The sequence below is a fragment of the Peromyscus californicus genome, unplaced genomic scaffold, assembly GCF_007827085.1.
Source record: "Peromyscus californicus insignis strain IS unplaced genomic scaffold, ASM782708v3 Scaffold_16__1_contigs__length_79575227, whole genome shotgun sequence".
Taxonomy (NCBI): Eukaryota; Metazoa; Chordata; class Mammalia; order Rodentia; family Cricetidae; genus Peromyscus; species Peromyscus californicus.
The window spans coordinates 79,454,094-79,481,838 of NW_026294458.1; the positions used below are offsets into that span (position 1 = coordinate 79,454,094).

General features: G+C 39.9%; 1 protein-coding gene across 19 annotated transcripts in view; it reads left to right on the forward strand.

The window, feature by feature from the left end:
* LOC128112311 (zinc finger protein 431-like) overlaps positions 1-27,745 on the forward strand; it is a 127,723-nt gene that overhangs the window by 43,933 nt on the left and 56,045 nt on the right. For 10 of the 19 annotated variants that reach the window (XM_052741371.1, XM_052741379.1, XM_052741384.1 and 7 more), the window contains exon 1: positions 1,395-7,295. The exons of 5 other annotated variants lie outside the window; for them this stretch is intronic. Coding sequence is in view for 1 of the 14 variants with exons in the window: in XM_052741392.1 (XP_052597352.1) it covers positions 1-1,381 (1,381 nt within the window). In the remaining 13 variants the exon portion in view is untranslated. 4 more of the 19 variants (XM_052741370.1, XM_052741373.1, XM_052741372.1 and 1 more) reach the window with 3 other exon arrangements.

Sequence of the window (27,745 nt, forward strand, 5' to 3'; positions counted from 1 at the left end):
GCATGAAAGAAGTAAAACTGAAGAGAAACCTTCTGCATATACTCAATGCATTAAAGCCTTTGCATATGACACTCATCTTCAATGGAAAGAAAGAACACATACTGGAGAGAAACCTTATGAATGTAATCAGTGTGGTAAAGCCTTCGCAAGTCACAGTTATTTCCAAATACATAAAAGAATACATACTGGAGAGAAACCCTATGAATGTGATCAGTGTGATAAAGCATTTTCACGTCACAATAATCTTCTAATGCATAAAAGAACACATACTGGAGACAAACCCTATGAATGTGATCAGTGTGGTAAAGCCTTTGCACGTCACAATAATCTTCTAATGCATAAAAGAACACATACTGGAGACAAACCTTATGAATGTAATCAGTGTGGTAAAGCATTTGCATTTCACACTTCTCTTCAACGACATGAAAGAACACATACTGGAGAGAAACCCTATGAATGTAATCAATGTGGTAAAGCCTTTGCACAACCCAGTAATCTTCAAATGCATAAAAGAACACATACTGGAGAGAAACCCTATCAATGTAATCAGTGTGGTAAAGCCTTTTCACATCTTGGTCATCTTCAAAGACATGGAAGAACACATACTGGAGAGAAACCCTATGAGTGTAATCAGTGTGGTAAAGCCTTTGCACATCTCAATACTCTTCAAATGCATAAAAGTGCACATGCTGGAGAGAAACCCTATGAATGTAATCAGTGTGGTAAAGCCTTTGCACAGCACAGTCAACTTCTAATGCATCAAAGAACACACACTGGAGAGAAACCCTATGAATGCAATCATTGTGGTAAAGCCTATGCACATCTTAGTACTCTTCAAATGCATCAAAGATCACATACTGGAGAGAAACCCTATGAATGTAATCAGTGTGGTAAAGCTTTTGCAAGTCACAGTTATTTCCGAATACACATAAGAACACATACTGGAGAGAAACCATATGAATGTTATCAATGTGGTAAAGCCTTTGCATTTCACAAAAGTCTTCAACGGCATGAAAGAACACATACTGGAGAGAAACCCTATGAATGCAATCAATGTGGTAAAGCCTTTGCAGATCTCAGTACTCTTCAGAGGCATGAAAGAACACATAGTGGAGAGAAACCCTATGAATGTAATCAGTGTGGTAAGGCCTTTGCACGTTGCAGTCATCTTCAAATGCATCAAAGAACACATACTGGAGAGAAACCCTATGAATGTAATCAGTGTGGTAAAGCCTTTGCACAGCATAGTCATCTTCAAATGCATCAGAGGACACATAATGGAGAGAAACCCTATGAATGTAATCAGTGTGGTAAAGCCTTTGCATGTCTCAGTAGTATTCAAAGTCATGTGAAAAAATTACACTGCAGAGAAACCATTTAAATATAGTCAATGTGATAAAGTTTTGCACTTTATATAATAGTAATAATTTTTGTGTGCAATCAATCTGTTAAAGTCTTTGCATATTGCAATAGTCTTTGAGTACCTGAAAAAACTATTACTGAAAATCTTCTTACTATAAAGTATTTGGTAAGATCTTTAGTCAACACACATTCAGTTACACAAGTGTATTTATTCTGGAGAAGAAATTTTTACAGTGTCAACAACCTTTTCAAGTATAATGATGTCTGTCTATTTTGTTTGCACCTTCAAACTCATGGGGAAAAAAGCCCTATGAATTTAAATGAGAAGATAACCCTTAGAGAAATTCATATTTACCTTCAATTACATGAAACAGCTAGTTCAAGTGTAAAACTTTATGGATGTGTATTAGTGCCTTTTCTGTGTTGTGATATAATGTCTATGTCAACTTATAAAAGAGTTTAATTTGGCCCTTTGTTTCAGAGGGATATAGGATCACCATGAAAGTGGTATGATGACAGGTGTCAGACATGGCAGCTAAAGCAGGAGTCTAGGATTTCACATCCTTAACCTGCAACATGAAGCAGAGAGTGAGAACTGGAAATGGTGTGTGGATGCAAATTCTCAAAGCCTACCCCAAGTGATATATTTCCTCCAGCAGGGCAGCATTTCCTAAATCTTTCCAAATGATACCAACAACTGAGAAGGATTGATTTCTCTGACTTCAATCTTACATGTTTGCTTTCTGTTACATGAACCAATTCATGATTAAGAAAAAACTCTGTAAGTAATCCTTTATATGCCTCAACACCTGTGTTACAGGGATGAATGCTTACAAGAGAAAAACTGTCATGAGTGAAAATTTGTTTTTTTTAAGATTAGTTTTAATTATAATTATGTGATGTCAGTGTTTGTGTGGGTATGTGTGCTACAGAATGCAGAAATATGAAGTAGGAATTCAGCTGACTATGGCAAAGCTATTAGCTGGAAGAGTCAAGGATTTTTCCAGAGAAAGCCAAGACTCAAGGAGTATTGGTATTATTTGGTTTTTGAATATAACAGCTGTTTTCTGCTATGAATTTCAGTGTGCACTATTATAGATTTCCCAATTGATTCTTTTTTCTAAGAACTTCTAAACAGTGTGGATTGATCATTCTTTGGGCATATACAATTAAGATACTTGGATGACAGTCACACAGGCAAGGCTTCCTTCTTCTAGGCTTTTTGTTTCTCTTTTTTATCATTTAGAATCAAATATCTCCTCTAGCTATCATCCAAGGCCAGGGCCAGCTCTGGACAAAAGCATTTTATCTGACATACCTCTCAAACAGCCAAGGATAAATGACAGACAGAATAAGCATTCCAGACCACCTGCTAGTCTCCTGAATTAAGGTAAATATCCATATGGAGACACCACCTAGGCCAGGTGGATGTTAGGTACATAGCTTTGTTTCTTGTGCAAATTAAGCTCAGACCCTCCTTTCTTACACAGCCTTAGTGGTATCTAGAACAAAAGGGCTTTTTGCATACCAGGTACATCATGCTGTGACACAGCTGTCTAGATGCCCCTGCCCTGCCAGAAAATGGTGCAGCTGAGTTATACTGAGAAAGATAGAGCCCTAAAGAAATATAGGTGGTTTTATCTTACTCATGATTTATACTAACAGTGTAGACTCCTAACATTTTTTTCTAGCCACTTCTAAGATTATAGTTTGAAGATATAAATTCCCTTTTCAGTATCTCTCAACTGATTTCAGCCTTCAGTTGACACCACCTCCTTTAATCACTCTCCTTTGTGTTGTAAATGAAACTGTCAATCACTGTTCTTTGGGTGAATCCATTCATCTCTCCTTTTGACTCCTGGAAGCTGGATTATGCATGGAAAAAGACTTACTGCTTGTAAGTGTTTGCTGATTTCTGAGACAAAGTATTGATTTTGTTGGATGGCTGTTATTGATGATTCATTCAGTTCTACAGTAGAAAAGAAATAAGTGGGACAGAAAGAAATGAAAAGTCAGTTTCATAGAGAAAAACAGTAGTAGATGGTTTCAGATGGCAGTCCAGTGGTGAAACAGAGACAGGAATTTTCAGGGAGTTTAATCTTTAAAGGAAAGGTTCTTGCTCTGTATTGAAAGTTGAGAAAGATTCCCCAAGGGTAAGAATCCATCCAGCTGAGCCTTCAATTTATGGAAGGAGTAGGCAAAGTGATTCCTAGTCCCAGGAGGCTTCATATAGAGCCTGCTAAATATATGGTCCATGTGTGGCAGGATCCATCACAACTTAGAAGCATAATTCAGGGGTATCATCCATGATGTGCTGGTTCTGGAAACAAGAAAGATGCAAAATTTAAAGTCATGGCATCCTCCTCTGTGATTTCAGTTCAGCACTGTTGCACCCATCTATGTTTGGCAGAGTCAGAGTCTTAGTGAGGAGACTGAGAGTTCATTGCAAGAAACTGTGAAGATAAATCCTAAGTTGCATTTTGAGACCTCAAGGTTGAGATAACTAAACTATGTGAAATCTGCCACAGAGAACTGCATATAGTGAGTGGATATAACCAAAGAGAAAGATGTATGAAAAATTGCAGGGATAGGGCCATCTAAACTCTTTGAAACTGAAGCCTTATGTATCTGACACAGAGCTACTGGATTTGATGGTTGCCCTGCGGGGTTTCAATCTTGCCTTGGTCCCATCTTCCCTCATTATATCCCATTCCTCTCTTTTGGAATGTAAATTTGTATTCTGTGCCATTGTGTGTTGGAAAGATGTAACTTGTTTTCTTGTTTTACAAGATATCACAGTCAAGCAATTGTCTTGAGTGTCAGAAGAGACTTTGGACATTTGAACTGTGTAGGGGTTGTTGCAGACGATGAGGATCATTAAAGTCAGGCTTAATGCATTTTCATCATGGGATGACCTTGAACCTATAGTGACCTGGGTCAGAATTTACTTGATTAGATGAAAAGCTTCCAGATGGGATGATGTATTTGAACATTTGTCTCTCCTTGGCAGTTTTCTTGTGGTGTTTGGGGAAACCTTTTGTAGGAGGAGGCTTTCTTGATGAAATTCCTCACTAGGGATAAGATATGCTTGTCTATAGCATCTACCCATTTTCTGTTAATTGTATCTACTATTTTTTTTGTTGAAACTGATAAGCCAGCTTCCATCTCATTCTGTTATGCCTTCTCCACCATTACAATTTTACATTGCGTAATATAAAATTGAAGCAATTGCTATTCAATTCTAAGACATTTTGCTATCCTGTATTTTGCTTTTTAAATTTAATTGTTTTTATTTCTTTTCTTTTCTTTTTTAAACAGGATTTTTCTGTGTAGCTTTGGAGCCTGTCCTGGAACTCACTCTATAGACCAGGCTGACCTCAAACTCATGGAGATCCACCTGCCTTTGTCTCCTGAGTGCTAGGATTAAAGGCCATTATTAAAGCCAATGCCCAGCTATTTCCTTTTTTGAAGACAAGGTTTGTCTTCATAGCCCTGGCTGTCCAGAAAGTACCTCTGTATACCAGGCTGACCTCAAAATCAGAGGTCCAAATGATTCTGCATTCTGAGTACTGGGATTGAAGGTGGGCCACACATGCTTGACTGTTTTTTTTTATTTGTTTGTTTGTTTGGTTTGTTTTTATTTTTTGTTTGGGTTTTTTTTATATTATTGGCTGATAGACCTAGAATGGAGTTTTTTATATATGTCAAGCATATGCCATTGTGCTGAGCTTCACCCACATCTTGAATTTTGAAATTTGGCAAAGGGTATCATTCTCTTTCCCAGGATGGCAGCATTCATGACATTAGTACTGTTTGAGCCTTCTGAGTCATTGGATTGCTGGTGTGTGACATTCTTCCTACCTATTGTGTTCATTTTTAATTCTTTTGAATGAATATGATTCATTTGCCTCTATGCATGAATATGCCCCACATGTGTGCCTAGTCCTCATACTAGTTAGAAGATGGTCTCAGATCCCATGGACTTGAAGTAATGGATAGTTGTGATTCCCCCATGTAAGTACTAGCAATTGAATCCACCTCTCTGCAAGACCAGCAAGAGCTCTTAACAGCCATGTCTCCTGTCCTATGTTATTTTTTAAACATTTACATTGCTAATATTTTTCTCTGTCAATTTGTAACTGTTTAAACACACATTGCCTTTATTGAGATCTTATTCATGATACAATTTAAACTAGGTCATTTCAGGTTTCTAAAAGATAAATATAGAACTAGAGTAAATGCATAAGTCTTTGTAGGAACTTCAGTAAAAAAAAATCTGATTTCTTTCTACTGTTTTTGTTTGTTTGATTGATTTTTGTGGGGGAGACAGGGTCCTATTAATATATAACTATGACTGTCCTGGAGCTCACTACATAGACCAGACTGGCATCTGACTCAATTAAATTCACCTTCCTTTGCCTCCTGAGTACAGGGATTAAAGTCATGAGCCATTACACCCAGCTTGCCCATCTCTTTTCTAGTTAGTAATTAATTGTTCATACAACTTCTCTGATTTATTCTCAGTACCATTGTTCTGCTTGCTTCTCTCTCTTTATGTTTGTTAATTGATGTTTCTCTTTCAAGGCTATATATATTCAAAGGGCCAAGAAATGACACATGGGAACCTCCTGTTCAGTTTACTTCTAAAATTACTTGGTGGTTACATTAGAAGTTCTGTGTCATGGAATAAGTGTGGCTAGCACCAGAATTATATGCGTATAATTATACACCTACATGCTGTTAGTATCACACTTTCTACTGTACACATGTATGGGATATTTTAGAATGCATTGACCTATGAAGATGTGCATGTCAACTTCACTTAGGAAGAATAGGCTTTGCTTGACCCTTCCCAGAAGAGTCTGTACAAAGATGTGATGCTGGAGACCTATAGGAACCTCATGCTATAGGTAAGACTGAATTTTCCCTCACAATTTAAAAGAGGGGGACAACTGTTACTTGGTTATTGATGCTCTTCTGTAACTTCAATTGAGAAAGAAGAAGAATGATGTGAATAAATCAAGCATGAATCTAAGGTTCACTGAAGATAGTAATTTAAATATTGCAAAACATCCAGTAATAAATCATACATTTTCTGGTTCTATATTTTTGGCTACAATGAGAAGACCATAATATTGAGGAATGTTGTCAAATTTCTAGAAGACTTGGAAGGTAATTTTTATGTGCACATGGATACAAATGTGCCTCTGAAGAAATTTTAGTGTGTCCTGGAAAATTTAAAGCAAAGTAACAGTGTAAATAAAATAAGCGCAGCTTAATGTGTATTGATGATTATTAAATTCCCCCAAAATCATGTACCTCAATGTCAGGTGGCTGATATGTGTTTACAAGGCATTCCTCTAAGAAAGAAAACAAGGAAACAGTGCCTTTACAGACATCACCATTTGAATCACAGCTACATGAGAGCTATGCTGTAGAACTGACAATCTGTTTAGTTTCATACCACTGAAATATTGCCAAAAGTGTACATGTTGAATATGTGATAAGTGTATGTCCAAAACCTTCTAATAAGCAAATAGTCCATAGCAAAACTGGTGTTACTCATATACTTGTGACTTTGCTAATTTTGGTGAGAAGGGAAGTTTATACTAGTCAAGAATGTTGTGGAGAAATGTTAATCCCTATAGCACAGGTCCATGAGGAACGAAAAGACAAACTGTGTAAATTCAATATGGAAAAATATTATTTTTCATTTTCCTTTAATTGGTATTTCATATGTCATTCTAGATACAAGCCATGTGAACATGGAGATATGGAAAGAAGCAATGTACCTCTCTTTCTCCCAGAACAATTAGAAGATACTTAGCAGTTCCACTTTGATTAGATTTGTTCAATATGATATAAATTTACAATTATTTGGCTTTCTGACTTCATTGAAAATATATCAACAAATTCACACTGCAGAAAAACATGTAAGAATAGCAATGTATAAATACTTCTGTTTGTCTTGGTTTACTTTTCAAATGTAGCATGATTCACAGTATAGGAAAATTTAAGAATGCAGTATTTGTGGTAAAGCTCTGAGTTCTTCTAGTTCTCTTCAAATATGTGAAGAGAACTAATATAGGAAAAAGATGTTACAAAGGTGAGCCATGTAATAAAAGCTCTTACCATCACAGGTATCTTCAAAGATGCAAAACAACCCTAATGAAGGGGAACACCATGAGTGTAAACACAGTGATAAAACCTTAAGATCTGATTTCTCTTTACAATTAGGTCAAATTATAAATTAATTCATACAGATACAAAGATTCAACAGTGTAATGAATGTGGTAAAGCTTTTACATGTGCCAATTATCCTTGCAGCCACAAAAGAAGTCACACTGGAGAAACTCTATAAAGGTAGTCAATATGGTGAAGGGTTTATGCCTTCTGTAAGGAGAGAAAAGGAACTTGCAGGCATGAAGACTGACTTGTCTGTATGGGATGCTATTCTGTTTCCCTGGCACCTGTAAAAGCCTCAGTTAGAAACCTGGTGTGGTGGTGAATCCAGATGACATCAAGGTTGTCAGGAGATCCTGAGACTTAAACAGAAGTCACTCTAAGGCTGGGGCCATCAGGCATTTATAAAGAGCTATGGAGTATGAAAGAACTGTTAGGGAGGGAGCTTTGGGTGTGAAAGCTAAAGGATCAAATGGCCAGAGAGCAATGCTTGGGGTGTACCTGAGGATAAGCTGGCTCCTACTGTGCTCTTTGTATCCACTCAGCTGTGATGATCAGGCCTTCCAGGTCTTCCATAGTTTCCTTTTTTGGCACTACATGTAGCTGACAGTGATAGTACCCTGCAGGTCTCCACTTTGCAGTCCCCACTTGGACCTAAAAGCTCCTCAGTTCCCACCCTGTCAATCCTTGGAAACCGCCTGCCTGGTAGGAATAAGGATATGCCTAAAGACACATTTATATCTCTCCCTTTTGCTAACAACTTGTGAAACAGTGGACCCCATGGAATTCTAATTTCCCCATTCATTGTGAGAAAAGACTGAGTCCTCAGATGGAGAATGTCTGTACTGAAGAAACATTTTCTCCTCATCTGACCACCTTTCTGGAGAGACAGGAGCTGAGAATGAGGGAGGTTTTTACAGATGAAAAAAATTGATTATATGGCTTCATTAGATTAATTAGTTTTGCATATCTTTTGCCTTCTATCAAAACCTGTTAGGACCCCAAGATTGGATTAGTTACCTTATATCTTCACCACTGTTCCAAATTAGTCAAACTAAATAAATATCATGCTTTCATTAATAATTTCCTTTCCCCCTTTTCTATTGTTTTCTTTTTTTTTAAAGCATAACTTTACTATGAATCTCTTGGTGGCCTGGAACTCACTCTATAGACTAGGCTGTCCTAGGACATCAGAGAGGTCTGCCTACCACGCCTCCAGAGGTCCCATACTATAGGTAGCCAGATCATAACTGTATAACTCAGTTCTTTTAATTGACTTACTGAGGATGTATGGGTGAGCTTGGCTGGTTAGGGTAGCAAGGACACAGACTCTTGTCTAACTCCAGTAACAGAAAAAGGCTCCCATCAAATGTAGGCCTCCTGCATTAAAGTCCACTGTCTTCCAACTATGAACAATATTATTTTTCATTATCAGTGAGTCTGTTATAACTCATCAAAGGACCTGAGCAAAGTTCTGTCCTTATTTTACAGTTGTTGAAACCCAGGCCCACCTAGATAAGTAGTTTTTGAATATAGTTAAGTGTAACTGTTTATCTTACTCATCCCATCTTTCTAATGCCTCACTAATAAAGTTGAAGACAACTAAGCCAAACATGGTAGCACAGGCCTGTAATCATGATACTTAGAATTTGTAGGCAACAATTTTAGGATGTCAAATTCATCCAAGATGAGAATGGCCAATGAGGCATGTTGGGGGGGACTATGGAACTAAGGAAGACTGTGATTGGCTCAAGACAGTGTACATAGTCTTCCTTGCAGCTCCAGAATTTCAGGACCATAGCACCAGCAATTATTACCTGAGATATTTACCACCTCAAGTTTTCTGTTCTTGATAATGTTTCCTGTCCAAGGCAACTTTGGGGTCATACTCTTGTTGCTCATTGAAGAGTGGAATTCTCCTACATAAGAGAATTAGCCTCAAGCAGGGATGAGCTTCCTAGTTGCATATCTAATGCAATGTCAGCCCTGAAACCCTATAGACACAACCAACAGAAATGGACTTAGCAGTTTTTATTCATATATTTGTGCATATGTATTCACACATACTTAAGGAAGCAATTGGAAGGGAAGAATTTGAGAAGGGATTGAGAGAGGACAAGGATGGCAGAAAGTGATGTAATATATTTTAAGTAAAATATATCAAATAAATTTTAAATGAAAATGTGGCTAGAGTGATAGCTTAGCAGTCAAGAGCACTGGGTGTGGTTACAGAGGACACATGTTCCATTCCCAGAAACCACCTGGTAGCTATCTCCATTAACTCCAGTCCCCAGGTATCTGGTGCCCTCTTCTGGCCTCTACAGGTACTGTGCACAGATGCTTGAAGGCAAATACTCATATACATAAAACAAAAATAAAGCTTAAAGAAAATTCTCTATCTTGATGTCACATCCCTGAGATAGACAGCTGGCAGGGCTAGTTAAAATGAACTCCTTCTGATCCTTCATGAAACCAACTGTCTGCTTTCTCTGAGCCAGCATGCTCAGGGGCAAAAGCAGCCTTATTCTGTCTGAGGTTTGAATATCTCAGCAGGACTGTTCATCTAAGAACAGCATCCACAGTGACTTTTCTCTGATATTTTCTGTATTTGTGTTCTTAGCCTTTTGTGTGTGTGAGAATGAAAGACAATGATATATCTCCTAAAAGTATTGATACACCTTTTAAATGTAGAACCTAATGTATGATCTAAAAGATGGATTTTTCTCTCTAAATCTTCATCTGTCTAAGTAGTTATACTTGCAGTCTCCCGTCCCTATTTAAATTGTTCAAAGTATATCCTTGGGCCTGATCCTAAAAGAAACTTAAGGATGACATCATATATGTAATGTTGGATGCATGCTGTTATTAAACAGATTTTTGTTTATTAATCTCTTAAGCATGTAGAGTGATTTCTCCCTATAAAGGCAAAAATTAATTGTAGAACAGCTGTACCTCCTGCTTTTTGGAATGTTTCTGGAACAGTCACTCTTATCAGGTGTCCTTGATCCCAATCTGTTGTTCCCTAGGGCAATGACCTTACTATCCTCTTGATTAAAGCAACTAAGTTTTTTGTTGTTGTTGTTTTTTGTTTGTTTGTTTGTTTCTTGTGTTTTTTTTTTTTTGAGACAGGGTTTTTCTGTGTACCTTTGGAGCCTATTCTGGAACTCACTTTGTAGAGCAGGCTGGCCTTGAACTCACAGAGATTTACCTGCTTCTGCCTCCCAAGTTCTGGGATTAAAGGCATGTGCCATCACTGCCCAGCTAAACCAACTAAATTCTTAAATTAAAGGTCAGTACCATGACTCAGTTTTAAAATTACCCATTTGAGTCATGTAGTCAACTATCCATTGCAGTCATGGGATTAAGATTTTTGTGTGAAGCATGGCTTCTGCCGTCAGACCAGAATAGAAGGAATAATTTCTTGTGTACACTGCAGGAAGAAACAGGATAGGCATTCAGCTGCTGGAGTCACCATTGTGAAAAAGGACCTGATTGTGGCAGGGTTAGTGATTTTGTAATTTACCAACATATATTAATTCATGTCATGTGAATGTAAGCTGGCCAGATTGATTGGTGTACAATTTGGGGAGGTTAACTTGAGCCAATGAATATTGAATTTCTAAACTGGGGCACTCCTTTGCAGATATGACTTAACTGGTTGGCACAGTTAAGTCAGCTCAGAGGGTTGAGACACAGGCCATTGGCTGTAGATGTATGTGTGAGGTTACAGATCTCAGCAGCTAAAATTACACATAGGGACAAGGTTGAACAGTACCTTACTAATGTCATTCTTTCTATCAAAGAATGACCTGCTCTTTTTCAAGGTCAGGATAGTTAGATGTTTTTTCAATTATATTTATCTTTTTAAAAAGTCTATTTTGATATTACTTTTTAAATTTCATTTTGTTTTAATGTATTACTCCTATCATCTCTATTTGTGTCTGTTCTCCAATGATTCTAGGTCATTAATAGATTCTCTCCTTTTTTCTCAAGTGCTTTTGGTTATTTATTTACGTTTAGAGCAATGTCCCTTATAGCCCAGGCTTGTCTCATGCTATGTAATTGAGAATTTCTTTAAACACCCATTCCTGCCTCTGTTGCCCAGTGCTGGGAAGACAGTCATGCAACTCCTTCCAGGTTGGGCCTTGACTGGTCAGTGAGAAGGAAAAATAGACCAGTTTATTAATGTTCTCCAATCTCTCTGGCTTTTACTGGGAATATACAAATGAATACAGACCTGTGCAATAGTTGAGTTCACTGACCAACTTTAATCACATATAGTCAGCATAGAAAGGAATGGGGAAGAAAGAAGGTGAAAGCTTTCCTTCTGTGATAGTAGTTGACAGTAGCAATGAGTACTGAAGTAATCAATCTTAGATGAGCAATAAGTGTCCTGACTGGCCACAGACCAGAAAATCAAGAATCTGGAAAAAGAAACTTTCATGAAGTCAAATTACTGTAGTTGCATCTAGTTCAACCATAATAGAATATATGGGCAAATGATATGGTTCTACCTAACAGGACTATTATTTACCAGGTTTAAGATGTACAACTTGAGAGAAAATGTGTGAATAATCTTTGGTGTGCTCTCATATGAATCTCTATTCTCTGGAGCACATGGTCATAACACCTGTTTCAACTTTTACAAATAAGTTTTGGGATTATGATTATGTCATTTCCACAATTTCTTTCCTATCTCCAAATCCAAGTATGTCAGTCATTCCAGGCTGGGCCTTGACTGGTCAGTGAGAAGGAGAAAGAGATGGGAATGAGTGTCCTAATGCAGCCCATGTTTTTATTGGAGAGTGGCAATGCAGAGTTACTTGTATAAGAATGGAAATTCGTATTTCACACATTATAAGCTGTTATGGTCATAGTATAGAAAGGTATGGGAGGGAAGGTGCCTTAAAGTTTTCCAGTTTTGTTTGCAGTTGGGATTACCAATGGACAATCAGTTAATCAATTATAGGTGATCTATAATTGTCCTGAGCGGCCATTTTTGGGGATCCCCAGACCAGGTTCCTTGGCCAAGCAATTGACCTGTCCCCATTTAAGTCCTAGGTCTGCACCCAGGACAGAGATTCTATTCTCTTGACCAAGGGCCCTTTTTAACAGGCTTTCATTACTGCTTTTAACTTTCCTCCTTCCTAAGGCCCATAGAATCACTTAGCATCAGGGATCAGAACTTCCAAAATACTTTTGGTATCTTTGGCCTCTGGCAAGGATGAAACTGCTCAGAGTCCAAGTGACACTTCTGCCTATTAGTCAAGAAAGCAACTGGTTACTTTTCTTTGGGGTTTGTTTTCACCCTAAATTGTCTAGTTGATTTCTACCTCCAGGTTTATCCCACCTCCCTCTGGAGGGGTAATCCTAACTGCCATTATCGGATTGGGGCAGTGACTGATCTGGTTTCTTCAAGCTGAATTTGTATTATCAGGTGGCAGTATTGGGATACCCTTCCAGAGGGCCTCTCATAAAAACCAAACTCTCAAATGTAGATAGGAAAGGAATTCCTTTACTGGTGTCTGGGAAGGACTAAAATGTCCAAAGTCCGTAAGACATTCTTGATGATCTCACAATAGTACCCATCTATTAGATGCTTCCCTTTATACTCTACAGTTGGTCTCCAGAGTGATGAAACCACAACCAGTTTTCATGCCCTTTCATAGCTGTTTCATCAGCCAAAATTCAGCATGATGCTCTTACCATATGACTTCTAGATAGGGAGAGAAGAGATATTTAGCATCATTTAATTTTGGGGTTACAGCAGTCATGGACCTATCTTCCTTGACTGGGCCAGTGCTCAGGGACCCAAGGTCTGATGTCTTACATCTGGGCAACATCTTTTTATCAAGAAGAAAATATCATTGAGATTGGTTGTCTAAATAACATCTCATGTTGACTTACATCCAATGTCTGTGGAGTGTGATCCCTTGAGTTGTTACTAAATCTCTTAGTCTTTGGTTAAACCAATTCTCTTAGTCTTCCTAGTGTTGAAAACCATGCAGGTGGCCAAAATTAATCTTTCTTTCTGTGCTGTCAAGGCCAGTTGAGCAACTAGTCCTCAGTGGTCATTTGTGCTTGAAAGGAACCTCAGACTATCTTCTGGTCTTTCTTTTACCAGTTGTCCATCAATGTGAGGATGTCAAAGGCTTTCTTTTACATACTGTGGCTTCCTTTGAAGCCTTGAGGAAATCCTTCCCACATTGACCCTCCTTGTGTAGACTTAATGTTTCCAATTCATTGAGTGGGGTCTCCATAGACTCCATGAACAAGACAACTAATGATCAATGGCTTTTGTTCCCAGGGGACCTCATTGACCTTGTATGGAAAGAGGAGAAATATTCTCCCTTTTAATCCATCTAACCATATTAGAATAACCTCCAAGAATGATTAGTAAACACCCAGAAGATCATTATTACACCAGTTTGTTACTTTTAATTATTGTATAATATTTCAATAGCCGGATGTAATGCAATAAAACTTGTTTGACATACATTTTAGCCAGTCCTTGAAGTAGTTGATGTCTGATCTTCCCAACTTTAGTAAATACATGATCTCTAAATCTTACCCTTTATTTACCTTAAACAACTTACTCAGACCTTTATAACTTGCAAAACCTTTCCAATCTTCCTTATTCTGGAGCCATCCAGGTGTCATCATTCTTATATAACTAAGCTTAAGGTCATTTCCACATTTATATTCTTCTAACATGTTCTTTTATATATTGCTTCTTTTTCTAATACCATGAGACATAGGAATATTAACAAATATGTTTATAATCTGTTGTATGAATTTTCTCCCTGGTGGAAGGGGAAGAAGCATTGTTTATCCCATTCTCACAAGTCCCAATGGTAATGCAAATCTCAAAGTGTTTCTAGGGGCCTACAATTTCACCAAAGTCCATCTTGGGGAACCAATGAGTTTATTGAGCTTACTTACTAAACATGGTTGAAAAGATACTTACAAAGGTTTGATACTGTAGTGGTTTGAATCAAAATGGCCCCAAAGTCCCATGGGAAGTGGCACTAAAGGAGGTGGGGCCTTGTTGTAGTTGTGGCTTTGTTGGAGGAAGTATGTCACAATCACTTTCTGCTGCCTGCTGATGTGGATGTAGAACTCTCAGCTCTTTCTCCAGCACCATGTCTGCCTGCATGGCACCATGTTATATGCCATGATGATAATGGACTAAACTCCCTGAAACTGTAAGCCAGCCCCAGTAAAATGTTTTCCTTTAAAAGTGTTGCTGTAGTCATGGTGTCTTCACAGCAATAGAAAAAAGATACCCTAAAGCAGTCACATATTGCATGAATCCTAAATGGTCTTATAATTAAAAACCCAGAGCCAGATATTGGGGTAAATGCTGAAAGATCAGAGAGACAAAGGAGCAAGCCACAGCCACTTCTCACCTCGCCAACTCCATGAATCCTCTCTAAATGCTCCTGAGTCCACAGCCAAAAGGCCTGACCTCTGTCTCCTCCTGCCTTATATTTCTTTCCCTTCCCTGCCATATCACTTCTTGTCTCAACCTTCCTAGTGCTGGGTTAAAGGCATGTGACTCCCAAGTGCTGGAATTAAAGGTGTGTGCCACCACTGTCTGTGTGTTTCTCTTTTAAACTGGATTAATTTTTGTGCAGTCCAGGCTTTGAACTCACAGAGATCCAGATGGATCTCTACTTCCTGAGTGCTAGGATTAAAGGTGTGTGCCACCACTGCCTGACCTCTGTAGCTAACTCTGTGGCTAGCTCTGTCCTCTGATCTTCAGGTAAATTTTATTAGAGTACAACAAAATATCACCACAGCCACACAGGAATATCTCCACCCAGTATGTACAGTGGCTCTTCCGTAGTTTCAAATGTGGAGCTCACCTTCTCTCTACTCTTCCACTGCCTGTATACACTCCATTACACTACATTTCTTAGTGGACATAGAAAATAAGCCTGATAGCACTCAAGGTAAATTCTCACTTTTAAATTTGGCTTTTTCATAGGTGCATACACACAATCTACCTCCTCCCAAGTCTTTCCCAGGCTATGTACTCATAACTCCTCCCTCAAACGACAAGGTCACATGTCATTAGGACTGAATTGCATACAGTTGCCTGGAAAACAGACAGTATACTCAGAAGGAGGGGTTACCTCCTTCCATGATGGAACATCAACAGTCAACAAAATCTGGTGGTGGTCATCCTTTGTAAGCAAGCACAGCTGATCATAGGAAAGTGCCAATTGTTTGTCTTAAGATGGTGCTGAGCAACAACAATTAAAAGAATGTTGAATACAAACTGTGTATAAGATTATGTAATAGCCAGGCAGTGGTGGCGCACACCTTTAATCCCAGCACTCGGGAGGCAGAGCCAGGCAGATCTCTGTGAGTTCAAGGCCAGCCTGGGCTACAGAGTGAGTTCCAGGAAAGGCGCAAAGCTACACAGAGAAACCCTGTCTCAAAAACAAACAAAACAAATCAAAAGATTATGTAATAAATTAATATTTCCTAGGCACAATCTGTTAAAGTAAACCTTAGAGAAAACACAAGACAGTCTTCATATAATACATGGCATCAATACTATAACCATGCTTTTGGATTCTAATTTGAGTATGTAGTTAATATCAAGAAACAGCAGATACATAGCAAAACATCATGAAATTGATGTTTGCAGCATCCAGTACAACATAACTAAGAAATCCCTCTTAAAACTATGATGCCCCAGCTTACTATAGAGAGATCTTCATACAGAGGATGCTCTTCATGGATGAGCATCCCATTCACTGTTTTTATTAGTCATGTGACCAATAACAGTACACATAAAAGGTGAATAAACATTTTCATCCTAGCATCCAAATCTCTAACAGCCCTGGTTAACATACTGTTTATCTTTGGGGTAAATTTTAGAGGCAGCCCTCCCTTAGCTAAATTCTTCTTTCTGTGAATTAGTATTTCCTAAGCACTGGTAAATCCTTTATATCACCAATTCTACTCTTCTACATTGCAGCTTAATAGTGGAGTGCTACCCAGTACATGAGATGCCATTATCAACCTCCACAAATTAACTCCAAATGGATAAATGGATCTTACACCTAAATGTCAAATGCAAAATGCAGAACTTCTAGAAGATACTTAAAACTAGGCCTCTCAAAGTTTGCCAACCTGCCTAGGCCTTGGGAGGTTTCTCTAAGACCCTGATGTATAGATCACAATCAGAGCTCCATCTCTAATACCAGGAATATGCTTGGGAGAGCTGGTAATAATCTGAGACCAGGGCCTTTTGGTAGGGTTTCTTCAGATCCTAAGAACCCAATACTTTCCACACAAGGGGCTGTGGTTTTCAGTCCCAACACTACTGTGGACTTCGTTTATAATGTTCTTGAGTTACTCCTTGTTCCTCTTTTGCAACATTGTCTGATTAGCCTCCTTCTGAATTTGTACACTTTATTTTAAAACTGAACTCATTGATTTACATTAACAAGAGGCTTGCTGTTGAATTTGGGACAAATCTCCAGCCAATCTGGGATAGGTCTGTCCTTAGATTAGAAGCCATGGCTGGGAACTACTGTGGTGTGTCCCTTCTGCTCACCTGGTCCTGTCACTCAGGCCTCACTAGCCATTCAGAGCCTTTGGCAGACCCGCCAGTCAGATGGGTGGGTTTTTCCGGGAGCCAGGCTTCTAGCTCAGCTCTTCTCCTGAGGAAGTCACAAGTTGACACATGTGCTGCGCCTTGGGCTCCTTTGTGGAGAGAGGGAGTCAGCTCAGCAGCAGCACCATGGTGAGCGAGGGGTTGCTTTCCACAGATGGAGAGGAGCGATGGGCCAAAATGAGTGAGGGACCGCTGTCCCGAGGTTGGGAGGAGTGGCCAGACATGGTAAGTGAGGTGCTGCTGTCCCCAGAGTAGGTGGAGCAGCCGGCTGAGGCTCGGGAGCTGGTTTGATGGGTTCTCCTCTGGCAGGGTGGGAGCCAGCTTCCAGACAGAGTTCAGCATGTTCCCACCTGGTCCTACCTGGTCCAGCGTGGTCCTATGTAATCCTTGCCAGTCTCTGGGCTGGGCTGGCAGCCTCTGAATAACTTCACACCCATGGCTGTATCTGCACAGAGCATTGGGAGCAGATCTGTGCTTAGAACTATCCTTGTTGTTAATAACACTGTGAAATTCTGGTGCCTGTAATGCTTATATTGTCATGTGTGGAGAAACATCACCAGATTTACCGAACTCGGCAAGTAATGGTCTCTCTAATATCTTCTCAGAAGTTCTACACTTTTAATATTTAACAATTAGGCTTATAATTCATTTGGAACTAATGCTGTGGAGCTTGTAAACACTATCTCCTGTGCAGAGAAGCATTCCATTGCTAAACTGTGATGTAGAAGAGTAGAATTGATGATATAAGGATTTACCAGTTCTTAGGAGACATTAAGTCACACAAAGTAGAATTTAGGCAAGGGAGAGCTGCATCCTAAATACTCGAAAGATAAGTAGTTTGCTAACCATGCCTGTTAGGAATTAGTGTGATAGGATGTAAATGTTTGTTCACCAGGATTAATCAGCTGTTAAGGTATATTCTGATAAGAAGTGAGACAACCCTGATTTACAACCAGCAAAAAGGCCCACCACCCCATCAAAGGTCTCTAACATGCTGCTCAAGGGAACATTACAGGGTCACAACCAACATTAGGTTCTGGTATGCCATGAAAGTATTAATAATTCTACAACAGCTGCATCTCCAGCCTTTTTGAAAAGCAGTTTTGAGTCAAGGTCTCCTATAATGATTGGGTGTGATGATATTTTGAACAGATAAAATTCACCTGAAGATCAGAGGACAGAGTTAGCCAGAAAGGTCAGGCAGTGATGGCACACACCTTTAATTCTAGCACTTGGGAAGCAGAGTCAGAGATTGTCTGGATTTCTGTGAGTTCAAGCCATATCTAGGAGAGAAATAGCCAGGCAGTGGTAGCATACACCTTTAACCCCAGTACTTGGGAGTCACATGTCTTTAAACCCAGCAATTGAGATCTCATGCATTTGCTACCAGTATTTGGGAAGCACACATGGCATTAATCCCAGTATTAGGAAGGTTGAGACAGGAAGTGATATGGCTGGGTGGAAAAAGGCATATAAGGCAGAGACAGGGACTGGAGGCCTTTCAGCTGAGGACTCAGGAGCATTCAGTCTGAGGATTCCTGGAGACTGGATTGGCTGAGGAGTTGGCAAGGTGAGAAGTGGCTGTGGCTTGTTTCCTCTGATCTTTCAGCATTTATCCCAATATTTGGCTCTGGGTTTTTATTATAAGACCATTTAGGATTAGTGCAACAATTGATGTGGACTTAAACCCTGTTTGTAGCCCCATAGGGCATTGCTCTTGCTATCCTCCTGACTAACCACCCTAAATTCTTGGTTTACAGGTCTGAAACACTAGAGTTCTAAATTACCAGTTTGAGTCATATAGTGGGTGTCCATTGTAGTAACAGAAAAAGGATTTGCATGTGCAGCATGGCTTCTCCCTTCAGACCAGAAGAGGAGGAACAGTATACTGTGTACACTATAGGGGGAAACAGACTAGACAGTAGCTAGCTCAGAGAGTGAATTTGGAGGCAGTGAACTGCAGGGGTCTCCTTTACAAAGAAGGACTGATGGGGCATGGTGAGTGACTTTCTCTGGAATTTCCTGTGGGAGCCTACTAGGTTTCTTAGTGACTGTACCTAGCAGAACTGCATAAGAGGCTGATTGGACCACAGGCCTGGGTGCCAGGTTACTGTAACTAGCAAGGGGAAGGTCTTTTGATTCACCCCTTGGCATTGTTATAAATAGACCTTTGGAATAAAGTTCTGGGCCAGTGGATAAGAATCCAGGCCCACCCAAGTCTAGCCTGTGTTTTCTCTCTCCTTTCTATTTCTAACTGTAGATGTAACCAACGGTCTTATAAAATAAGAAACACAGAGCCAATTCAGAGAAGAAAGCCAAGAGGTTAGAGCTAAGAGCCTCACCCTTCCTGATTCAGGGATCCTCTTCAGCCAAGAGAGCTCTCTGAAAAAAGGGGACCTACTTCCTGTGTGTGTCTTTATATAGTCTAGCTGTTCTGCCTTCTCATTGGTTGTAAACCCAAACATGTGACTGCCTCGTCACTGCCTGAATGTACCGCCCTCCAGGTCCTTAAAGGCGTGCGCCACCGCCGCCATGCACTTGCTATGGCTCTCATAGCTCTGACCCCCAGACATCTTTATTTATTAACATACAATTAAAATCACATTTCAGTACAAGTAAAATACCACCACATTTCCCCTTTTCTATTTTAATTAAAAGAAAAAAAAGAAAAAAGTTATAACTAACAAAAGAAAAACTATATACAAAAGTACAATGACTATATACAATATATACAAGTAATAAATGTCTAAACAATGTCTAGTCCATTTGTATTTGATGAATTCAGAGAAAATAATTTCATTATCTATCCTATTTTGTTAAGTCCAAAATGTATCTAATTCACTTTCTATCCTAATTAATCTTCAACTATAACTAACTAACCTTCAACTATAACTACCTAATCTTCAACTCCCTCAGAGACCCAAGAAGGAAATAATATTAGCTTTTGTAGCTTGAGTTTTCCTGCCTGGCCCACAGTCAGGACAAATCTCTGCCACCCGCCAGTCCCACAACCGCTCAGACCCAACCAAGTAAACACAGAGACTTATATTAGTTTTAAATTGTATGGCCGTGGCAGGCTTCTTGCTAACTGTTCTTACAGCTTAAATTAATCCATTTCTATTAATCTGTACCTTGCCACGTGGCTTGTGGCTTACCAGTACTTTACATCTTCCTTGTCCTGATGGCGGCTGGCAGTGTCTCTCTGACTCAGCCTTCCATTTCCCAGCTCTATTCTCCTCCTTGTCCTGCCTATACTTCCTGCCTGGCCACGAGCCAATCAGTGATTTATTTATTGACCAATCAGGAACACATTTGACATATAGACCATCCCACAGCACTTCCCCTTTTCTTTTCTTAAAAAGGAAGGTTTTAACCTTTACACATCTCCAAAGTCAGCTTGGTATATTTGGGAATTTGGGCGTAGCTTCGATACTACTTCCTGCTGGAGGGGGGCGCTGTATCTTATGGGGACACAAAGAATATTTTAGGATTATGGAGTAGTCCATGAGGGTGTATCGTCTGAGCCAGTTGCCTTGAAACAGTTCTGGATGTTGGATCATCTGGTCCTTGGTGTCATCGGAGACCTTTCAGGGGGTCTTGGCTGGTCAAACCTGATGTATCTTAATCTGGAACAAATCCATAGCCTTTGGCTTTCTGTGGGAAGAAAAGCAGAGTCTCCTTTCCAAAGCAACATATCCTTATATCCAAATTTTGAAGTCAAGGTACCTTTAAAATATACATTTTGGCATAACTCAACAGCTTTTGTAATCAAATGTTTTTCTTCAGTTATGAATATCAAAGAGAACATAATCCAGATTCTCTGTGTGGTAGCCATCTTTACGTGGCTTATTTTTTTATATTAGTTTGAGCCCATTGTTTTAAACTGCAGCCTTCTAAGCCTGAAAGGGCACTGGCACTATGGCTGCTGGCTCTGCCCACTTCAGCTTCCCAACATGGCGGTGATACGTTTTCCGCCAGCTCTGGGAGCCATCAACTCTCAGAAATAGTGGGTCTATGCTTCTATCAAAGCAACATGTAGCCCAGAAACCTCTTTTCTTTTCTTTTTTTTTTTTTTTGTTTTGTACTAGCAAAGGCTAAATCCACCACACAGCTTAATGTGCCACTTGCAGAGGCCTCATTCCCGCCATACTGCAGGTCGAGCATGCACACATGCTAGGAACCCGCCATAGTAGCTCAAACCGGCAGCTGCCGCTCATTTGAGAGAGACAATTAGGAAGCTGTTTTTAGCTCCGTTTTAGAATCTTTTTTCTCAATTTTTAGGTAGAAACTCTTGCCACCACGTTGGACGCCATTTGTAGCTTGAGTTTTCCTGCCTGGCCCACAGTCAGGACAAATCTCTGCCACCCGCCAGTCCCACAACCGCTCAGACCCAACCAAGTAAACACAGAGACTTATATTAGTTTTAAATTGTATGGCCATGGCAGGCTTCTTGCTAACTGTTCTTACAGCTTAAATTAATCCATTTCTATTAATCTGTACCTTGCCACGTGGCTTGTGGCTTACCAGTACTTTACATCTTCCTTGTCCTGATGGCGGCTGGCAGTGTCTCTCTGACTCAGCCTTCCATTTCCCAGCTCTATTCTCCTCCTTGTCCCGCCTATACTTCCTGCCTGGCCACGAGCCAATCAGTGATTTATTTATTGACCAATCAGGAACACATTTGACATATAGACCATCCCACAGCATCTAACTAAGTCTCTTATCCTTCATTCCTCAAGAGTCCCTGGGGTAAATAAGTGTGGGGGCTGGTCCTCCACAATTTCCTACAGTGATGTCACAGCCCTTAGGCAGACAGCAGGCATTGCTAGTTAAAGTGAACTCTCTCAGGTCCTGCATGGAAGCAGCTGTCTACTTCCTCTGAGGAGCATGCTCAGAGGCAAAAAGCAGCCTTATTCTGAAGTTAAAATAGCTCACCTAAGAACAGCATCCCAGTGCTAATATGTGACTTTTCTTTGATGTTTTGTGTGTTTGTATTCTCTGTCCTTTGTATGTGTGAGAATTAAAGGCAATGATACATCTTTTAAATGTATTGATACATCTTTTAACTGTAGATCATAATGTATGATCTAAAACATAGATACATTTCTCTGTAAATCTTCATCTGTCAAAGTGGCTAGACTTGCAGTCTCCTGTCCTTATTTAAATTGTTCAAACTATAACCTGGGTCCTGCTACTAAAAGAGACATAGTGATGATATCATATATGGAATGTAAAATGTGTTCTAGGCTGGCTCCTCTTTGAACATTATCCAAAGCTTGATTCCTGCTGTTATTAAAGAGATTTTTGTTTATTAATCATTTAAGTATGTGGAGTGAATTCTCCTTGGAGGACATATTAATTCTAGAATAGCTGTACATCCAACCTTTTAGAAAATGTTTCTGACATAAGCTCTACTATGTTCACTCAAGTGGCCTTTGTTCAAGCTTATTGCTCTCTAGGGCAATGACCTTACTTTGCTCTTGAGCAAACCAACTAAATTCTTAATGGGCCCTTTATCCCTTAGAGGCCTGTAGTCAACTATCCATTGCAGTCACAGGAAAAGGATTTGTGTGTGGAGCATGGCTTCTGCCTTCAGAATAGGATGAATAGTTTATTGTGTATACTGCATGGGGTAAATAATATAAGGAAATCAGCTGCTGGAGTTACAGATATGGAAAAGGACCTGATTGTGGCAGGTTTAGTGATTTTGTAATTTTTCATCATATATTAATTCATGTCATGTGAATGAAGGTAGACCAGATTGGTGGGTATACAATTTTGGGAGGTTAATGAACATCCACTTTCCAAGCAGGTGGCTCTTCTTTGCAGATTTGTCATGTCAGAGGGTTGAGACAGGCCATTGTCTGTAGGTGTTTCCGGTTATAGATCTCAGCAGCTAACATTTCACATAGAAGTAAGGTCAAAATGTATTTTTTTAAAAGATTTATTTATTTATTATGTATACAGGAGAGGGTGCCAGATCTCATTACAGATGGTTGTGAGCCACCATGTGGGTGCTGGGAATTGAACTCAGGACCTCTGGAAGAGCAGTCGGTGCTCTTAACCACTGAGCCATCTCTCCAGCCCCCAAAATGTATTTTATTAATACAATTTGCTCTACCAGAGAGTGTCAGTTATTGGTTTCACTTTTTAAATTTTCTTCAAATGCATCAATGCTCTAATTTCTTGTTTGTTTTATTCTCCAATGTTTCCCAGTTATTAAGAATTTCTTTCCTTTTTTCTCAGGTGCTGTTGGTTATTTCTGTTTAGAGAAGATTATCCATTAGTTTAGGCTGGCTTCACACTTTGATCATTTAATACTGTCTCTGCTGCCAAGGGCTTCAAAGACAATCCTGCCACTCCTTCTAGTCTGGGCCTTGACTAGTCAGTGAGAAGGAAAAATATACTGGTGGATGAGAGTCCTCCAATCTCTCTGGCTTTTTTTGGGAATGCATAAATGAAGAGGAACCTGTGTAATAATTGTATTTACTGAACAACTTTAAAGCAAGTGTAGTCACAGCAAAGAAAGGGATGGGCAAGAAAGAGGTAAAAGCTTTCCTGCTGTGACAGAAGTTGACATTAACAATGAGTACTGAATTAATCAATCTTAGATGATCAAAAAGGGTCTTGACTGGTCACAGACCAGGCAATCAAGAATCTGGATAAAGAATTGAACTTTCATGAAACCAAATTACTGTATTTCCTCTAGTTCAACCAAAATAGAAGATCTGGATAAATTGTGTGACCCTGCCTAACAGGACTGTTATTTTCCATGTTTAAGATTTGTACAGCCTGAAAGAAATGGTGTGAGTATTCCTTGGTGTGCTCCAATACAAGTCACTACTCTCTTGAGCACATGGTCATAAAGGCTGTTTCAACTTTTAACATATTTTTTGGGGATTATAATTACATCATTTCCACCCTCTTTTTTCCTGCTTCCAAGTCCAAATCTGTTAGTCATTCCAGGCTGGACCTTGACTGGTTATTGAGAAAGAAAAAGAGACAAAGAAATGAATGTTCTATTTCTTATTTGGTAGTGGCTATGCAGAAGCTCTTGTGTAAGAATGTGAATTCATTGTCTATACATTACTGGCTGATCACAGTACAGAAAGTGAGGAGTGGGAAAGAGCCTTAATATTTTCCAGTTTTGTCTACATTTGGGATTACCAATATGTAATCAGTTATAGGTGATCTATAAATGTCCCAAGAGGCTGTTTCTTGGGCTCCACAGATCAGGTTCATTGGCCAGGAGTTAGACATGTCCCCATTGAAATGTTAGGTCTGTGCCCAGGAGAGAGATTCTATTTTCTTGACCAGGTTCCTTTTTCTCTTAACAGGTCTTCTTTGCTACATTTAACTTTCCTCATTCTTAGCCCCCTAGGATCACTTAGCATTAGAGATCAGGACTCCCAAACACTTGAAACTGCTGAAAGTCCCAGTGACACTTCTGGCTTTTATTCAAGAAAGCAACTGGTTACTTTTCTTTGGAGTCTTTTTACTCTAAACTGCTTCGTTGAATTTTACCTCCAGTTCTTATCTCACCTCCCTCTGCAGGGGTAACCCTAACTGACGTTATGGGGTTGGAGCAATGACTGATTTGGCTTTGTCCAGCTGTATTTGGGTTGCCAGGTGGCATTATTGGAATACCCTTCCACCGGTCTTCTTGTAAAGTCCAAACTCTCAGATATAGACAGGAAAGGAATTCCTTTACTGGTGTCTGGAAAGAATTAAACTGTCCAAAGTCCGTAAGACATTCTTGATGTTCACACAATAGCCCTCATCTATTAGATGTTTCCCTTTGACCTCTAGAGTTGGTCTCCAGAGTGATGAAGCCACAATCAGCTTTCACACCCTTTCATAGTTGTTTCACTAGCCAAAAGTCACCATGATGCCCTTCCCATGTTGCTTCTGTTTAGGGAAAGAAAAGGTATTTAGCATCATTTGGAGCCAAGGTCTGATGGCTCACATCCACAAAACATCATTTTATGAAGAAGAAAATATCAGTGAGATTGGTTATCTAAATAGCACCTCAAGTAGACATATCTAATGTCTGTGGAATGTGATCCCTTGGGTTGTTACCAATTTCCGTAGTCTTTAGTTAAACTTTCTGTGACTTACTATCTCTTAAGCATTGGCAAATCCTTTATATCACCTTTTCAATTCTTCCACATCACAGCTTAGTAGAGGAGTACTACCCAACACAAGAAATGCCATTTACAACCTCCACAAATTAACTCCAAATGGATCTTACAGCAAAATGTCAAATGTGAAGTGGAGAATCAGAAACTAGGTCTCTCTGAATTTTTCAATGTGCTTAGGCCTTGGGAGTTTTCTCCAAGGCCTTGATGTATAGAGAAGAAGCTTTTATAGAGGGAAGAAGCAGAGTTCCTTTTCTAAATCCAGGAATATGCTTGGGAGGGCTGGTAAAGGTCTGGGGCCAAGGCCTTTGGTGAGTGGTTATTTCAGATCCTGAGAACCTAATGTTTTCCACACATGGAGCTGTGGTTATCAGTCCCAAGGCCACTGTGGACTTTGTAATGTTCTTAAGTTACCTTGTGTTCCTGTTGTGCATCATTGTCTGATTAGCCTCCTTCTGAATTTGTTTTTTTCCTTTAAAAACCAAATCCATTGTTTTACATTCACAAGAGATTGCTATTGAATTTGGCACAAATCTCCAGCCAATCTGGGATAGGTCTGTGGCCAGGGATCAGAAACACTGTGCTGTGCCCTTCAGCTCACCCAGTTATGTTACTCAGGTCTCATTAGCTAATCAGGGCCTTGAGAATAAGAAGATCCCCCAGTCCATTGGAAGGGCTCTTCCAGGAGGCAGGCTTCTGGCTTAACTCCTCTGCTGAGCAGTCAAAGTTGGTTTGTGTGTGCTTGGCCCTAGGCTCTGCTGTGGGTAGAGTATGGGTGAGCCCAGCAGCTTCCCATGGTGAGTGAGAGGCTGCTGTCCACAGATGGAAAGGAGTGGCCAGCCATGGTGAATGAAGTTCCCCTGTCCCCAGACTGGAAGGAGTGGCCAGTTTAGCTTCAGGAGCCAGTGTGGTGGTTCCTCTCCCAGCTAGGTGGAAGCCAGTGGCAAGACAGAGTTTGGAGTATTCTGCCTGGTCCTGTGTGTACTGCATCTCCTGCATGGCCTGTGTGGTCCTAGCAACTCCCTGGGCCAGGACAGCAGCCTCTGAATAACTTCACTCTATGGGCTACATCTGTGCAGAACACCTGCACAAAGCATGGGAAACAGGACTTTGCTTAGAAATATCCTTGTTTTTGACATCATTGTGAAATGTTGGTGCCTGTAGTGCTTGTATTGTCATTATGGAAGACAGATTTGCCAAACTCAGAGAGCCCTGGTCTCTATTATCTTCCAGAAGTTCTCAACTTTTAACATTTAACATTTAGGTTTAGAATCCCACTGGAGTTAATTTTGTGGAGCTTGTAAACAATATCTCATGTGTAGAGTAGCACTCCACTGCTAAACTGTGATGTAGAAGAGTAGAATTGATGGTATAAGGATTTATCATATCTTAGGAAACATTAAATCACACAAAGTAGAATTTAGCCTCCCAAAGACCTCAAAGAGATTTGAGTAGTATGCTAACCATGCCTGTTAGAGATTAGTGTGATGTTATAAATATTTGTTCACCAGGTTTAAGCAGCCATTAAGCTACATAACAAAGCAGACAACACTGATTTACTAGAAGCCAAATGTCCACACCCCCTCAAAGAACAGGCCTCTAAGGTGCTGCTCAAGAGGCCATTACAGGGTCACAACCAACATTAAGTCCTAATGTACCATGAAGGTATATTAATTCTACAACAGTACATTCTCAGCCTTTTTGAAAAGTAGTTTTGAGACAGTGTTTCCTGTGTTGATTGAGGTGGGCTTTAACCCTGTCTGTAGTCCCATAGGCATTGCCCTTGTTATCTGCCTGACTAAACACCCTAAATTATTGGATTATAGGTCTGTAGCACCACAGAGTTCTGCAATTACCAGTTTGAGTCACATAGTGGACTGTCCATTGCAGTAACAGAAAAAGGATTTGTGTGGTGATATTGTGTTCCCCAAAATATTGTGCACCCTAATAAACTTATCTGGGGACAGAGAACAGAACAGCCACTAGATATAGAGGCATACACACCTTTAATCCTAGCATTCCAGAGGCAGAAATCCATCTGGATCTCTGTGAGTTCAAGGCCACACTGGAAACAGCCAGGCATGGTAACAAGAGCCTTTAATCCCAGGAAGTGATGACAGGAAGCAGAAAGGTATAAAAACTAGCCTGGTTAAGTTTTTAGGCTTTTGAGCAGCAGTTCAGCTGAGATTCATTCTGGATGAGGACTCAGAAGCTTCCAGTCTGAGGAAACAGGATCAGCTGAGGAACTGGTGAGGTGAGGAAGCTGTGGTTTGTTCTGCTTCTCTGATCTTCCAATTTTCACTCCACTACCTGGCTCTAGGTTTGTTTTTCTTGTTAAGACCTTCTAACAATTCATGCTACAGATTTGCATGTGGAACATGGCTTCTTCATTAAGACCAGAAGAGGGGGAACAGTGTACTGTGTACAC